Source organism: Gadus morhua, chromosome 7 (genome assembly GCF_902167405.1).
Source record: "Gadus morhua chromosome 7, gadMor3.0, whole genome shotgun sequence".
NCBI classification, from domain to species: domain Eukaryota; kingdom Metazoa; phylum Chordata; class Actinopteri; order Gadiformes; family Gadidae; genus Gadus; species Gadus morhua.
In genome coordinates this window covers 29,104,745-29,121,209 of record NC_044054.1, presented here as the reverse complement: position 1 = coordinate 29,121,209, position 16,465 = coordinate 29,104,745, and the positions used below count along the sequence as shown (strand labels likewise).

The window sequence follows — 16,465 nt, the reverse complement described above, 5'->3', positions numbered from 1 at the left end:
TCTTTCACTATTGAAACATTAAAATCGGTCTAAGGTTAGGCCTACTATCCCCTAAAACGGGTGCCAGTTGATATAGCACTGGTTTATCAAAAGAAAACCATTCAACTCTGCAACTCGAGAATAATGAATTCCACCACAGATTTTAAAACATGTACTTTATTTGTTTTCCTTTGGGAAGAGTCAGGTTTCAGTGGAATAAAGGCAAAAAACTCACATCGATCCATGATACGCGACTTTCATCTTTTTCATCTGAAACACCATTATGTACAGTCATCCATACGTTACTATAGAATAGAAAATATTGATTGTCCACAGATAAAACCTCACTTTAAGAGTTCCATATTTCCATAATATACATGTTTTCATAGGCAACATTTTAAAATTGATAAGGGTTCTGATTCTGGCCGTTTCCTTCGGACATTTTGAGGAGGGGGGGGGGGGGGGTGACATTGGAGAATGTGTGGTGGTGAGAGGAGAATAAACACAATTTTATCCAATAAATATTGCTGTGTACAAGTACACAAGTTATACAGGCCTGGGGGGGTGGGGCCGTCGACAACTAGACTTCACATGAGCCGTATGAGCCGTGTAAGGTGTACATTGCAATAACGTCAGCATTTACAAGGGAGCTAGCAAGGAGCTAGCAAGGAGCCAGCACGTCTTCCCCTCAGGAGACACACACGTTAATGTGTGTGTCGTAATGGGAAATTAACTGAAAACAGTTTTTGTTCCAGTCTTTTCTTCTTTTACATTCAACGTAAAACCGAAAGTCAAAAGCAGGGCGGCAGGGCCCTCTGCGTCCATGCACACTTGGCAGAACGCCGCGTCCGTTTTTGACCATACAAAACTCTATACTTGGTGTTATCACGGCCTGCATGCAAATAAACACGAGACCGGCCGGAGGAGCGTGGTCACTGTCGTGCATCGATGCAGGGCAGTTGAAAGTCTACCGTGTGATATATAGCTCCACAGGCTGGGTTGAACCATCAACTCGAGAGACGTTTATTATACTTGGCAAATACTAGACTAAACGGTACCCTAGTCTACCTATGAATGCACAGTTAATGTTCGTTACACCGGTTTTACTGCAACATTTTAAATGCAGAAATTAGCCCCGGACACCATTTTGATTTAACTCTGATGAAATATAATGATAAAGGGGGAAAATACAAACATATTTTGGTAAACACACACTCCAGTGGTATCATTTGAGATCTCTTCACTGTCATCCGAGTGTGCATGAGGAGATTGTAGCGGAGGAGCAACACAGCAAACGAACCGTCCACGAGTTATTAGTGTTCTGAATCAGAACTCTGAAGTCCCAATAATAACAATAGAAAAATATTACAATTAGCAACAATAGCCTGCCTATCATAGCTGTGTTGAAGGTAACTACGCTTTAGTATGTTTATCTGGACAACAGCTCTTGCTTGTCAAATATAAGACACGGGAAAAGAAGTTGTCACTGAGACATAACAGCTGAAAGCTATAAGTAAAACACAAACATTGAAAGTACAATAAAATAGAGTCCTATATTTGCTTCTGAATTTGTAGACAACCCCTTAAAACAGGGCTTCTAGGTAGTTCAAAGATAATTCATAATTTTTAACCCTTTGGACTACATTTTCATAATAGTTTAAATTCCCCTATCACTTTTATACTGTGGACACAAATGTTAAGGTAGCTTGTCTATTAATTAATTAACTATGATGAATGATAAATAATTATGGCTTAACACCATGTATCCCTAATCACCAAACTATCCTGCATGAACCAGAAACAGGATTTTTTGATTTAATACATTTTCTAAATCCATGAAATTTCCATGCATAGAAACGTATGCTGTTTTACAATGTGTGATAACTTCCTTTACATTAGGCTTTCTACCTAGACTTTCCTCTTGGACTATCAATATCTTACATCCATGAAGTAATGGTCAATGGTCGATGTCAGGGTTATGTGTTAGGTGTTTCTTTATGTTAGTGTCTTGTGTCTATGTATGCGTCTTGACTTATGCTGTGATTGCTGTCATGAGCACACTGCCGTAAATCCCTAACAACTAAGTTGTATTGTAATGAAGTTAGAATATGCAATATGCAGATTGTTTTGTCTCAAACAAAGGTCTGAACTCTAAACTAAAGCCACAGGACGGGCACCTAAACATGTTATGATTTTCAGTTTCCTACAAGTTCCTTTCCATCATATATATATTACATTACATCGTTTGGGTTCATCCAGAATGTCCACAATAACTTGTTTCACCAGAGATGGTGCTATTGCCATACTCTGATTCGGGTATACAGTTATTCTTTGGAACTGACTGATCAGATGCTGGTGTTTGTTACCAGCTATACTGCTCGATCAAGTCATTCTCAACAAATTTGGGAAATAATATTAAAAGGAAAAAAAAGAAAAATATATTATGCAGAACACTCCCAAACTGTGAAAGTTTGGGAACTGTGTGGCAGCAGTTAGTAAATGGATTTGCGCATACGATTACTGTTGTCATTTACAAGCCCGTAGTGTCATCATCACATCACCGCACTAGAGCACAGGTAGTTGTCAGCATACATTGGTACCACGTTCTGAAGCACAGGACGCAGCCCCGTGGTACTGAAAGTTACCCCGGCAAATATAAAAAAAGATGACGTTCAAAACTGAGGAGAAGCGGGGCTCGACAACACCACTGCCGTGTGTGTGTCCGTTCGCAAACAATAACATCAACCCTTTTTCTTTTCCACGTAAAAACAGCACTTGACCCGAGCTGTACACACTTCTTCTTCTTCTTCGTTTGAAAGGTCTCAAGGTTCTGTTTTATGGAAAATATTTCCTCTTCGGTGTCTGCAGGCAGAAATCAAAAGTAGTGCTTCTTTCCTCGTCGTACGAATCCTTCCACGCTCCGCACAGGGAGGCACAAGAGGACGAGAACGCCAGGACGAGAGTTCTGATGCCATGCGGCGTGTGTGTGTGTGTGTGTGTGTGTGTGTGTGTGTGGGGGGGGGGGGGGGGGGGGATATGTTTGAGGGCCCTTCTGAGTGTCCGACCAGAAATATGTCTAGGTGGATGAATGGCTCGCCTTGTTTTGGCTTCAGGGATATGTTTCCAGCAGTAGCAGGGGGATGTGATCATCACAAAAGGCCCGAAACAACAATGACAGAACTTGGATGGGGGGGGGGGGGATGGATGAATAGGATGGACAAAAACAGACTGGAATGTGAAGAGTGAGTGCTGAGGGGCTTTTCCAACGGAACAAATAAGACCAGGCAATTAGGGTGTGGGGGGGGGGGGGAGAGACAGAGAGGCGATGGAGTGAGCGGAGAAAGGAGGAGGGAAGAGAGGCACTCAAAACCACGGGATTCGGTCCTAGAAACAGGGCTGGGAGGGCTTCCTTGCGCCCGTTCGTTATATATATATATATGTGTAGTTACATCTATCCTGCCACCTTCACGTCCTGTCCGCAGGGCCGTCTGCGTGCATCCTATATGCACCTGTCAGGCCTGCCATTATGTCCCCAGGGCCCAGCTCTCCTCTGTGCTCCACAGTGAGGAAGAGGAGGAGGAGGAGGAGGAGGAGGAGGAGGAGGAGGAGGAGGAGGAGGAGGAGGAGGAGGAGGAGGGCAGTCGGGTGACTATAAGGAGCAAGTGACGGGAGAGTGGGGTGGGGGAGGTGGGGAGGGGAGTTGGGCGGGGTCTCTCCTCCGCCCCCCACCTCACTGCTCCTCCAGCCAGGAGGGCTTGTCGGATCCGGGGGGCTTCAGCTTGATGTTGAACTGCTGCAGCGTCTGCTCCAGCTGCTGCTGGTTGCCGGCGAAATAGGCGGAGATGGCGTTGTGGAAGAGGAGGAGCTGCTTGTGCATCACCTTGACCTGGGAGGGGGGAGAGAGAGAGACGAGAGGAGAGGAGAGGAGAGGAGAGGAGAGGCAGTGAGTGAGTGAGTGAGTGAGTGAGTGAGTGAGTGAGTGAGTGAGTGAGTGAGTGAGTGAGTGAGTGAGTGAGAGAGAGAGAGAGAGAGAAATGGATTAAGTAAGTGAGATGGTGTGACATTGAGATAGACATGAAGAGAAAGCAAGCACGGGCATAAAAAGGAAGAGAAGAAGAAAGAGCAGTAATGCTGGATACACACTAGACTACTTCTCTGTGTACTCGGCTGTCCTCACTGCTCCCTCCCCATTACAGGATATCGGATCCTAAATCTTGAACACGTTTAATATTTGCGATTTCAAAATGGTGAGATGATGATCTGTACAAAAAAAAAACCCTCAACATCCCCCACACCACAGGTGTGGGGGATGAAATTGGGCACATAATTGGGCAGAAAATCGGCACAAAGTCGGGCCCGAAATCGGACTCTAAATCGGGCTCCAAATTTGGCAGTAAATCGGGCACATAAACGGCATAAAATCGGGCCCTAAATCGGGCAAATGATCCTGTAGTGTGTACCCATCATAAGACTGTAGAAAAACAGAGGTGAAAGGCTTGGAGAGTTGAAAGACGCAGAGCGATCCCCGCTCCTGTGATTGGGATCCTGCTGTGAGACCCCAGCTCTCCAGCTCACCTTGTTCTCCTCCAGGAACTTGAGTTTGATGGTGACGTCGGCGCGCAGCTGCTCGTACTTGTCCTTGTGGACCTGGAACTGCAGCTGGGCGGCGTCGATGCGGGCCATGGTCACGGCGTCCCGCGGGCCCAGGCTCAGCTCCTCCAGGTCAGCCCGATACGCGTCGAACTCCAGCCTACGTGGAGAGACCCGAGTGGAGGCGCGTTGGAATCACGATCGACGATCGGATGCTTGGCCAGTGGGGGAGTCCCACTGGTTGGTGGTCATTGTTTGATGTGAGGAGAGAGTAGGACGGTGTAGTGGTCTGAGTGTTCCTACTTCACACTGTTAAGACAGTGAGGGTATTACTCACTGCACTCCTTTGGATAAAGTCGTCCAAATAAACTTAAAATATAACTGTTATAATAATAATAAGTGTTAAAAGTGTGCGATTTTTCACTTTAGATTGAAACTATTTGAACAGGTTGTAATGAGACCTTCCTCATCGCTCTCCATTGTGTAGAACAGCCAGCCATGATTTATATATATATATATATATTTGAACCAGGTCGGTCTTGCTGGGAGAAATTAACCAAGTGACGATAATGGCAAAGACATCCGTTCTTTCAGAACTTTTGATTTTGTACGACGTTTATTTATGATTATTACTAACATTAGTGTAGAATGTGGTCGTCGCAGCCTACGGAGCTCACACACAAGCTTGAGCAGGCTGCAGTTCACCTACCAGCCAGGAGGGGCCAGTATTGAGAAGGTATTTCTAATTCTTACACGTAGTTTTCACTGTATTGTTTCGGTTGGCAACGATGGAAAATAACAGCTCCCTCCTGCTTCTGCTCACCTGGCGTTCTCGTACAGCTTGATGGTCTGCAGGGTGTCCTCCATGGTCTTGTTGACCAGCGTGTTGATGCTGGACACGAAGAAGTTGACCGCCCCCAGGAGAGTCTCCCCGTTCTTGCACAGCAGCTTCTGGGTCTCCGCGTTGTAGCCAAACTCGTCCTGTCAACAGTGACCACACGTTTGCTCACTTTCTCCTCCCGTAGTCATAGTTTATTACCAAATCTGAGCCACAATTCAAACCGCAATGAGATTGAGGTCTCACAAAATGTGGCAGGACTTTTGTTGGTAATGCTGTGGTTTCAGTTCTTCTTTGCGTTCTGTTCCTCTATTCAAGTCTCTATCCTGTTGCTAAGGTAATCAATAGCCATAGATATGCAGTATATACTGACTAGATATCACCTGAGCTGCACTGTTCAGTTGAACGTATGAGTCAATGCCGCCGCCATCTTGCCGCGGGGTAACCACCCAGCTGAATGAATGAACGTCCGATGGGGCAGAGGTCCTTTCCCAGTCAAAATCACTCTAAATCGCCTTCTGACATCCGTCAGACGCGTGTTCGTGGTAATGATAGTAAAAATAAAAAATATATAAAATAAAAATAAATAAAAAATAAAATAAAAATACAAGATCGATATATATATATATTTTTTTTTACTATCATTACCACAATCACACGACTGTATGATCACCAGCTAGCCACCGTGCTAGGGCTAGGGCCAGGTCGTACCCGTTCTTCTATTCAGGCAACTGTTAGCCGTTGCTAAGCTAATAACCAGCTAGCCCCCGTGCTAGGGCTAGGGCCAGGCCGTACCCGTTCCTCTATTCAAGCAACTGTTAGCCGTTGCTAAGCTAATCACCAGCTAGCCAACGCGCTAGGTCTAACGCCGGGTCGTACCCGCAGCTCCGGGGACTTCTGGCTGAGGTCGGCGAAGGTGTCTCCCAGCGCGTGCTGCGTCTGCACCATGCTGTAGAAGTGGTTGGTCAGCGCCCGGGCCAGCCGCAGCATGTTCTCGTACTTCCTCTTGGTGTCCCGCAGCACCTCGATCTGCGCCTCCAGCTCCAGGTCCACGGTACGCGAGCCCCGCCCGAAGCGCTCCGAGATCATCTGCTTGGTGCACTGGAGGGATGGAGGAGAGCAGGAGGGGGAGAACCTTACTGGTGGGACCTCTTCACCGGGGTTACATTGGGAGGGTGTGACCGGCTCCAGGTGCTAAACACCGTTGGAGACGGTATAATACGTGACCTTTAAGCATTGTGGGCCAATGCTTAAAAGGTCAGATATTATGCCATCAGGTGTGAGGGTGATCTGAAAATCTGCCTCTTCTGACATCACAAGTGGGTGGGTCCACCTGGAGGCATGACGGATAGATCAGTCTAACAGCCTACCCGGTGAACTGAAGCAAACGTTGCTCATCTATCCGTTGTACATCTAGGTGGACACGCCCATTTGTGATGTCAGAAGATGCAGATTTTTCAAAATGGCTTGTGGCGGCTAATCCCACTCACACCTGGTGGTATAATACGGGACCTTTGAACAGTGGTGGTGCATTGAGCAAGGCTAGGAGAGCTACAAGAGGCCAGCCAGACAGAGTGAGTAGGAGATAAATAGGTGTCTCGACTGAACTGGGATGGATGAATACCACCAAGAGTTCGAAAATTGACAGAAAATCTGGAATATATGAACAGATTTATTTTTTTTCCTTGTCAACCTCCAACACTTGGTAATCTAACAGTATTTAATGGAGGGTGGGGGGCAGCCTGGAGGAGGAGGAGGAGGAGGAGGAGGAGGAGGAGGAGGAGGAGGAGGAGGAGGAGGAGGAGGAGGAGAATACCTTGTAGGTGTTGAGGCCCCATTTCTTGACGTACTCCAGTTTCTCCACGGCCACGCCGCGGTTGGCGTCGTCTGCCAGCGACGAGCTGCTTGCGCTGTGGTTGATGTTGGATCCTGACGAACGGGAGCAGTCAGGAACACATTTAAACATGGCCCTGATGAGCCTTCCAGCACTATGATAGAAGAGGTCCCCCAAAGGCCACCGTAGTTGTAGTTCTCTATGAGTCCAAACCTTTTAAACACCTCCCCGTCCCCGTGAAATCAGGCCCCCCGAATGTTTGAAGTCGCAATGTGTAAGATTGAGTCCCTACCAGTTGGAAGGTGGGAGACTTTCAGAATTCACAAAACTTAGTAACAGGGTTCTGTCCACTAACTGGCTGTGCATCTGAGTGACGTGAACCAGCGTAGTTAGGCTGGCTGGGTGGCGTGAGTGGGAGGGGTTTAAAGAGTGTTCCTGGCAAGATTCTAGTCAACAAAGAGAGCAGCACAAGCTAGCTAGCCTTTTTTTGCATTTGTATAATATGTTCGGCAGTAGCTCAGGAGGTAGAGCGGGTTGACTATTAACCAGAGGGTTGCTAGTTCGTTCCCCGGCTCCTCCTAGCTGAGTGTTGAGGCGTCCCTAAGCAAGACGTCGCACCCTGACTGCTCCTGATGAGCTGGCTGTCGCTGTGATTTGTTGACCCAACTGTCAAGAGTCGAGTCCTATTGTCCTAAATGCAAAATGTCCTGAATAAAATAAAAGGATATATCAGTAGTAAGGGCAATATTATTGAGTAGTAAGAGTATTATTATCAGTAGTAAGAGTGATATTATTGATAACATTATGGAAATCCCTTTTGATTAGCATTGACTGCAGATATGTCCAGGTAATTCTACGCTACGAGCTAGTTTAAATGTTACACATTGCGACTTATGATTTATCACAGAAGGTTTTGAGTGTCAAAACTTACTTCTGGAATGAACTATCCCCCGGTTATAAAAGCATGTCTATTGCCACAAGCTTCAAGACAACAGAGACAATGCACACGAGTTAGTGAATTAATGGCTGAACACGGGACAGAAGGAAAAGAATGAACAAATAGGAACATTTTAGTGGGGAAGAATGACTTGTATGCATCACAGAAGTGTCTTGCCCTCCTTTAAGTTGTTTAAGATCAATTGTATACAATATAGGATGACGGGGTTAAAGAGGAACCAAACTCTAGTTTATAAACAATGGAACAGCACCACCTCTGCGTAAACGTAGGTTAGTACAACTGTTTCTGATTCGCTCAAATTAGCGTCACGTGATGTAATTAGGCACCAATTTAAACCAATCAAAATGCAGAAGTGCACGGCCTATGTTTTCGCGCTGTCCCCTGGGCAATTGTTTTGAGCGTTGGCTACTCGTTACACCCCAAGCTCGACGGCTAATTAAACTAAGTCTCTTACCCCCAGAGCCTTGGTATTCATATGATTGGTGCGCTAAGTGTCGCGCAGTGGCGTAGCTCGGTGGCACACTACCACGCCTGGACTTCATACGCAGGTCTGTGGCGGTGTATGGGGCAGTGGGCAGTAGATAGTGGGCGGATGGGGTTTAAGGGTGGGGTTGGAGTATGGGTGGGGTTGGGGTATGGGTTTGGGGGTAGGGTTCAGGGCCAAAACATGCAAGTCATATCATGGCATGGCATGGGTTTGACGTGGGGAGTTGGGATGTAGAATCAGGCCGATTATTACAGCGTGGCATGAACATGGGGACGAGTTACGAGTCAGAAGCAGTCGTGCACGAAGGAGCAGAGCAGAGGGAAAACCAGAGTGACAGGTGACAGGAGGGATGTCAACGTGACAGTTTGATAACAGCGGGGGGGAAAACCAACATGGAGCAGGGAGTGACAGGGAAATGAGTCATGGAGGTGATTAAAATGAAAGGGGGGGGGGGGGGGGGGATTCAAATGACAGGGCGGAGGGGAGAAGGGCAGGAAATGAATGGGTAGCATGTCAGGAGAGAACGTGGGAGTGATGGGAAGAGGCCAGACATGGGGACAAAGATGAAGAGAGACAAATGGTTAGTAAAGGAACAGTTAGTACAAGAGACACGAGCAACGATGGACGATCAGGTCTACAGACAACGTTCAGGAGAGTGCACGTGAACACACAAGCTGTGTTGGCGACAGTCATGCCAGTTGTCCCCTGGAGCCGTCTCTCCAAACAAATCTTCTAGATCTATCTTGTTCTTTTTGAATCCCCCCCTCAAGCGTTGTACAATCCGGCACATGTGCACATAACGGGTTTAGAAAAACAAACAGCGAGTAACACACACACACAACGTAATGGTTTCCTGTTTGGACCAGAGAGAACTTCCGCTTTCAAAGTAAGGGCGCGGGGGAAATTAGATGTGGGGAACAGTTTGAGATCCCAGGAGGAAACCAGCCAGAGAACAGCAGAGCCCAACAGAGATGAAAGGCATAGCGGGGACCCAGCACTACACAGCCCACTTGTAAAGCCGTCGACAGGGCCAGGGAATGTGGAAACACAGACTCCCCACACAGGTTCACCCCTCAAAGTAAGAAACATCAGCCTTGACCTGTACAACTGTACAACAAGACCTGTACAACAAGACGGCATAAAAAGCCCCTTCCCAAATCCTGAAAAAATGAGGATTGATATACCAAAAATGGCTTGGGATAACCACACCAATCAGGGCAGTATCTTGTATTTTCTTATCAAAACACATTGTACTGTTCAAGTCTTAGTCTTTACTTTTCGTCCTTAGTTTCATTCTAAAAACTGGACACATGCTAAAAACACATCCAGGATTTGGGAAGGAGCTTTTAGCCTTCAACAGTAGAAAGCAGGATCCGAGGAGCCACCTATTCCTGCGTTTGGGATCCTTTTGTTAAACCCATAGTTGACGTAAATCGCTGGCCCTGACGGAAACAGAAATAAATCAACATCGTTAGAATTAAAGAAACGTATTGGCCCCAGGCAGGATAGCAGACTGTAATAAGATGACGTATTCGTCTCAAATAAAGCCCAGATTCATCAATATAACCAGAATAGAACATGTTGCAAATTATAGAACAATAAACGTCACACGTCCAGCACTGAAGGGAAAGATGTGAGGAGATCTAAGTTGTCCAGTCTGCTCATTTCATGGTGTCTTTGTCGCTTCCCACAGAGAGAGAGCTACCTTTGATGGAGCTGGTGGGAATGATGCCCTCGGCTGTACCGCCATAACCCCCGGAAACGATGCTGGTTTCATTGAGATTGGGCCCCGACACCATGACCTGCTGCAGGTCCTGGAAGGTTTGGGGGAGAGGGAGAGAGAGAGAGACAGAGGGATGGAGAGGGAGACAGAGAGACAAAGAGGAACACATGTAGACAGGATTAGGCCGAGAAGGTCTTGGAAACTCGCGGTGGTTTTCACGACTGTACCGAGGCCAGAAGGTTACAGTGTTAGTCACTAGGGGGCGACAAACACTTGGTTAGCAGGGTTAGGGCCAGCTACAGGTTAGGGAGGCTGGTGCTGGAACACAGTGGAAAAAGCAAGGAACAACAAAGGGAAAGATAGCTGACTGCTAATGATTAACCCACCTCATTGATAGAGTGCTGCTATGCAGTGAGAATGTATATGGGACAGCCATATACATGCCATGTTTATGGCCATATACACGGTGTGCAAATAGCCATATACATGCTTCTTCAAATAAAAACCTTTTGTCCAAAGATAACATGAACCAGACAAAATTGGGTCCTGAAATTAAATTCAAACCTTCTGTGCAAACTTTGTTTCCATTGCGTAAAACATTATTTAAAGCTAGGGAGGGCAATCAAGAGAACCCAGCTAGAGTAAGCAAGAATTAAACCAAATAAGATCCCGACCTCCCCTTCAGGCCGCCCGCCAAAGCCACTCCCCCAAAACCCTAGCGCTGTCGCTGGCTTTAGCAACAGGTCTGCGCCAATGGGGCCGGGTAGGAAGACAGACAGTAGACCATCCAATCGTTTCATTCTAGCGAATTCAACGATTTGATTGGCTTATTACAGGCCAGCCCAGACGGCCACATATACAAGATTCTTCCATTTTTTTGACCGAGCACTTTTTTTTATTGCTGTTGGGATTTAAAGAGAAAAAATAATATGCAAAAAAATCCTTCTCAAATAAATTGCCTGCCCTAGCTTTGAATAAATAAATTGGTTGGGAGAGGTTATATCCCAGTTTGGACCCAACACAAATACTTGACAAGATCCATTACAGAGTTTTGCCTTATTGCATACAGCTTTCCATAATCAGCCTTGGGAAATATTTGTCTGTTGATACCTTACCGGCACATTTAACAACAACCTTGTTTTTATTTCCTACTAACATGCTGAGAACCATACTGTGAGCAATGACCCCTCTTGCAAGTTAGTCCTGTCTCAAGAGCACCGGGTTAAGCCGAACGGAAACTTATTGACCAAACTCAGGAAGACTGCAATGGGTGTGGGGGTGGGAAGTTGTAATTTCCTCATTGTAAACAAACCCGGACCAACCCCTCCTCCCCCCACTGAGTGTTCCGTTCTGTCAACTGCATTCTTACGTATATATGCACACCAAGCTGAACGAGAGCACACGACAAACTGGCTAGTTCACAAAGTGAGGAGACAGTTTGGAGACAATTAGATGATGATTGTCCACACTCACCCTTGTGCATGAAGAACACCCACAAAAGCACACGCACACAAAACACAAGTGAACACCCAACCCACACGCCGGATTGTCTCTCTGACCAGGCCATTTAAGAACCGTCCCCTGACACACACACACACACACACACACTACAGGACATGTTAAAAGGTGACACACAGATAGGAGACATCGCCATGTTTCAGACATTGTCCTGGCCTCTACATCTAGAGTTAGTTAGTTAGGGCTGAGAGTCACTGACTGAAGCTATACACAACGGTTTGTCCTTACTAGAAAGCCCAAACCATTGAGCAAGGCACTAATGGAAGAAAATAACACAAACACGCACACACACAAACACACTGAGGAAGTCACAAAACCAGAGTCTGGGTTGAGTCTGTAATGAAAACACGTATTGTGTTGTGGTTTGTCCATTATACAAATACAAATGTGAGTCGTGCTGAGCACCAGATGGGAGTTTGAGGCCTCCTGTCCAACTCAACCACACTATTCGTGACTTATTAATTGTGTGGGAATTCTCTTGTTTAGTTACATTTCAGCATATTACTACTGCAGTAATCAGTGTACAGCTTTGGCTTCATACAGTGATTGAACCAAACCCAGTGTTGCTCTGGATATACTGTATGTCGCCATCTACATTTGTACAGAGAGGGGTGGTTATTGTGACAACCGTCTCACACACACACACACACACACACACACACACAAAGAGTGTAATACACACTGCTGGCTTGCTCACCCTGGTGTCTCTGGAGTATCCTACCTTCTCATCTAAGCTCCACTGGAGCTTAGCAGCCTGTACAGAGATGAAGCACGTGAGAACACACACAAACAAACAGATACACAGGCACACGCACGCACACGCACACACACACACACACACACACACACACACACACACACACACACACACACACAAAGTAAAAAGTAAATGAAGAAGTACAATGACAAATTTGAACAGAACTGAAATCAAAATATCAAAAGAAATAACATGAGGACATAAATTAAAATAGGATAAGGTACAACTTGGATTTTGAACATCCGGGCAGTGCTGATTGTGGATGGAGAGATCAGCATATCTTTAAGCCCGTACCTTGACATACTTAACATTTGGACAAGTGAACAGTACCGCTTCGAATAGCAGGATTCCTTTGAGGGGCTAAATGTCCAAGGACAACACACACACTCTCTGCTTTCGATTCATCGCATTCGATTCAGTTGCCATGACAACTGGTTAACATCCAGAGCCAGTGAACTCGCCATTGCTCATGGGGAACACATTCAAACTTGGAAACATACCGTGGAATAAAACATTGACTTCTTAACGGTGTGGGCCAAGGTCATATCATTGACCTTGGCCACTATTTTATTCAACGATGTGCGCCAACAGATTTTGTGACGACTGAAAAAACGACACAACTTTCTCTGCTGCCTGATTCAAGACAGAAGAATAAGTAAAAAATGCGGAAACACACTGCTGCCGAGGTGGTGTCATGATCACTTTCTGATCCATCGGCCGTCCTCCATTGTAGTAATTACTAGCCCTATTACTTTCCAACACGTCATGTTATGGAAGACAGACACTAGATGCCAGGGCAAGCTTCCAATTTCCTTAAAGAGCGACAATACTGGAGGACTGTACTGATAACATCGCCTCGCTACCACGTCACACGCTTGGTTAACAAATAGACTTTTGTTTCAACAGAGCCTCAAACAGGATCCAAGACATTATGTGGCCGAGAACCATTTATTGAACCAGGTGTGGCCCGAGGCCAAGCAAGACTTTGAGTCTTTGAGTGTCTAGAAAAGCGCTAAATAAATTCAATGAATTATTATTAAGACACAAAACCTGTTCCATAATTTAAAAAACTCTCCCTGCAACCCTTGCAACTCAAAAAGGTGAACCACGATTCCTGACAACGGCAGTACCGGATTCCAGCCGTTTACTGTCATTTAGTAATTCAGTTCTGATCTGCCCATATTCATCCAGCAGTCAGGTAAGGTGGGAGTTCAGCAAACACAGGCTACGCCACGCTGCACTCTGAGGTTGCCCTACAGGCCGTGGCAGCTGGTAGTGGAACCACTGGTTCCCACGGAGACCAGAGGACTCCTAACGAAACATTCCCCAGTGGATTACCGCCCCCCCCTACCCCCCCCCCCCCCCTTAGCTCCCTGATGTAGTGACACAAGCCTACGACTGTGGAGGTAGAACAGCCGACTCACTGTCTCAGTGAAACGACAATGGAGATTAAATCCACTTGTTACACTTTGTAACAGAGCATGATACAATTACACATTTCAACATGTGTTGGCAGTTGGCTTGGTTTCAGCCGTGTAGACTATGGAGACTTTCTGGTTGACGGAGAAATTCTGGAAACAATCGTTAAAAAAAGAAAGAGGCAGCTATTGGCGAACTCGGCCAGAAAAAAACAACAACTTATTGTCACTTGTTTGTGTTAACATGACGCATCGTGTGTGAGTCGGGGCTCGGCCATCTTGAAGCGGGAGGCCTACCTGTTCAAGGCTGTCATCCTCGGGTAACGTCCCCGTGTCTCCGTTGCTGTTGATGGGGATCTCCATGGTGGCTGCCTTGCTCATGATGCCGTCTGTCATCGTAGACTAGAGGGGGGGGGGGGTGAAGATAGGGAGGTAGAGCGGGAGAAAACGGGAGAGAAACCATCGGGGAGAGAATGAGAAACCAGTGGAGAGAGAGTCAGAGACAGAGAGGGAGAGGGGGAGAAAGGCCAGAGAGGGAAGAGGGGAAGAACAAAAAGAGAATAAAAGGTCATTATCATGGCTGCACTTGCACCTCGTTACAGTTGTGATGAGTACCACTCATAAATACTCCCATTATTCGTTTTTTCACAAATGGCCGGGGCTTTGAATGAGAGGTATCCCCTACGAAGGACAGAGAGAGCACCATGAACTGCTCTGGTCAAGTGAACACTTCATGTTACAGCTCAGCACTGAGTAGCCTCTGAGGCCACCGCCACAATCCCAGTGAACAGGAGAGCCGCTAGCCAGCCGGGGTTGTAGCAACACCGGCTCAACACCGTACAGCTAGCCAATGCTGACGTGAACCGCACGCACACGCGCACACACACACACGACCGCATTTGTGAATCGGCATCTCCCCCATGTTGTTTGTAATGACAGGCCTATACGGGAAGCATTATGATGCTCTGATATTTTTCATTTATTTGCCGTAATAATGAATGCAAAGAAGAGTTAGCCTAAATAAACGGCGAGGGCAAACGGCGAGCCTGTCCGATGACAAAGAACAGGCAGGGCCAACGGACAACAGAACAGCTTATCTGGGCTTTTGGGCCGCTGAGCAGGGTGTGGGTTCCAAAGACAAACATCACACTGAATAAACTGAATAAAACCCAATGTACACACACATGCACACTACAAAACAAATAGAAAGGGGTGCCACAATCTAGATCTATGAAGTTTGTGGCCCGGGCCGTAGAAGTAGGTGGTTCCAGTAAAACCGTCACTATGTTGTCAAATATGAGCACAGAGGTGATAGCATGAAAACCTGTAAGAGAGTCACATGCAAGACTTAATGCCCAGGCAGTTTTAAATAAGTATACAGTTGGATTCAGTGTGGTGTCAGGGTTATATGGTCAATAACCAAAGCAGGTTTACAACAGCTCCACTCTACTTTTACTAGTTCTTCAAAACAAACAAGACCATGAATAGAAAAACAGATCATAGGCCTACTTGTTATCTGATAGAGTAGGCATAGCTATGGTTTGGTCAATAAAAGGTGACTCTGGACTTTGTTTCGGTGTGAAAATGTGAGAAAAACACTAATGGATGAATGGATGCGTGGACCAAGGGAAGCGCCTCCCTTCACATATAGGATCCATATGCGCACCTACGAGACAGGTGCAGCGGGGAGCAGGTGGATCCCCAGCACGTAGCGCAGCGCTCAGCCAATCAGACGTCGGTGCTGTCAAACACACATCATGCTACACACAAGCACGACCGCCGTGGATGCTGTTTAAACGGGCCGATACCGAATTAGAAAACGGTTCGGTGTTGATTGTAAATAAGGAATAATAAAGACTGTGTTGACATTGCTTAACTGATAGTTTACAGAGGGCCTGCGTTTTTTATTTAATGAAAGGATATTAGGAGGAAACTGCTATTGTATATTTGTAAAACGAACCATTCCTGATGGTATTGTGATCAGATAGAATTGAGAATATCAGGAAAAAAGGGCACAACTCGGGTGGAAATGGAAGAGATGTCTTACCCGAGGGGTTGGTCTTGGTCCTGGTGTAAGGTGTTCGGATGGCTACCGCTGCAAGCTAATAACAGGCTAAGTGCATCCCACTTAGTGCCTTCCTTAGACGTGATCAATTCCAAATATCCAATCCAAATGAAGAAATACCACGCAACGATCGTGTGCTCTCGCTCATGGATATTTTTACATGACCAGGGGAACCGACTGGCATCGACTAAGCAGAGGATCCCGTCCTTCTAATCCTCTACCTTATTTTTCCACCGAGGGTACGCTACGTTCACGGAACTGACGACACAGGGAAAACGGTTCGCAGCCGGAGTCGAAT

General features: G+C 46.4%; 1 protein-coding gene across 8 annotated transcripts; it reads right to left on the bottom strand.

The window, feature by feature from the left end:
- Window positions 1-138: 138 nt before the first annotated feature.
- arfip2b (ADP-ribosylation factor interacting protein 2b) lies at window positions 139-16,465 on the bottom strand. 8 transcript variants are annotated; one of them, XM_030360908.1, is made up of 10 exons: window positions 16,150-16,465; window positions 14,400-14,504; window positions 12,649-12,681; window positions 10,392-10,500; window positions 8,654-8,749; window positions 7,224-7,336; window positions 6,287-6,508; window positions 5,393-5,550; window positions 4,555-4,729; window positions 139-3,865 (listed from the first exon to the last, which is right to left on the bottom strand). In XM_030360908.1, the coding sequence occupies exons 2-10, from the start codon at window positions 14,496-14,498 to the stop codon at window positions 3,710-3,712; spliced, it is 1,161 nt and encodes a 386-aa protein (XP_030216768.1). In that variant the 5' UTR covers window positions 14,499-14,504; window positions 16,150-16,465; the 3' UTR covers window positions 139-3,709. The 8 variants fall into 8 exon arrangements, with proteins under 8 accessions (XP_030216768.1, XP_030216767.1, XP_030216769.1 ...); XM_030360907.1 differs by having other exon boundaries at window positions 12,625-12,681; window positions 16,150-16,464; XM_030360909.1 differs by lacking the exon at window positions 8,654-8,749 and adding an exon at window positions 10,072-10,128 and having other exon boundaries at window positions 12,625-12,681; window positions 16,150-16,463.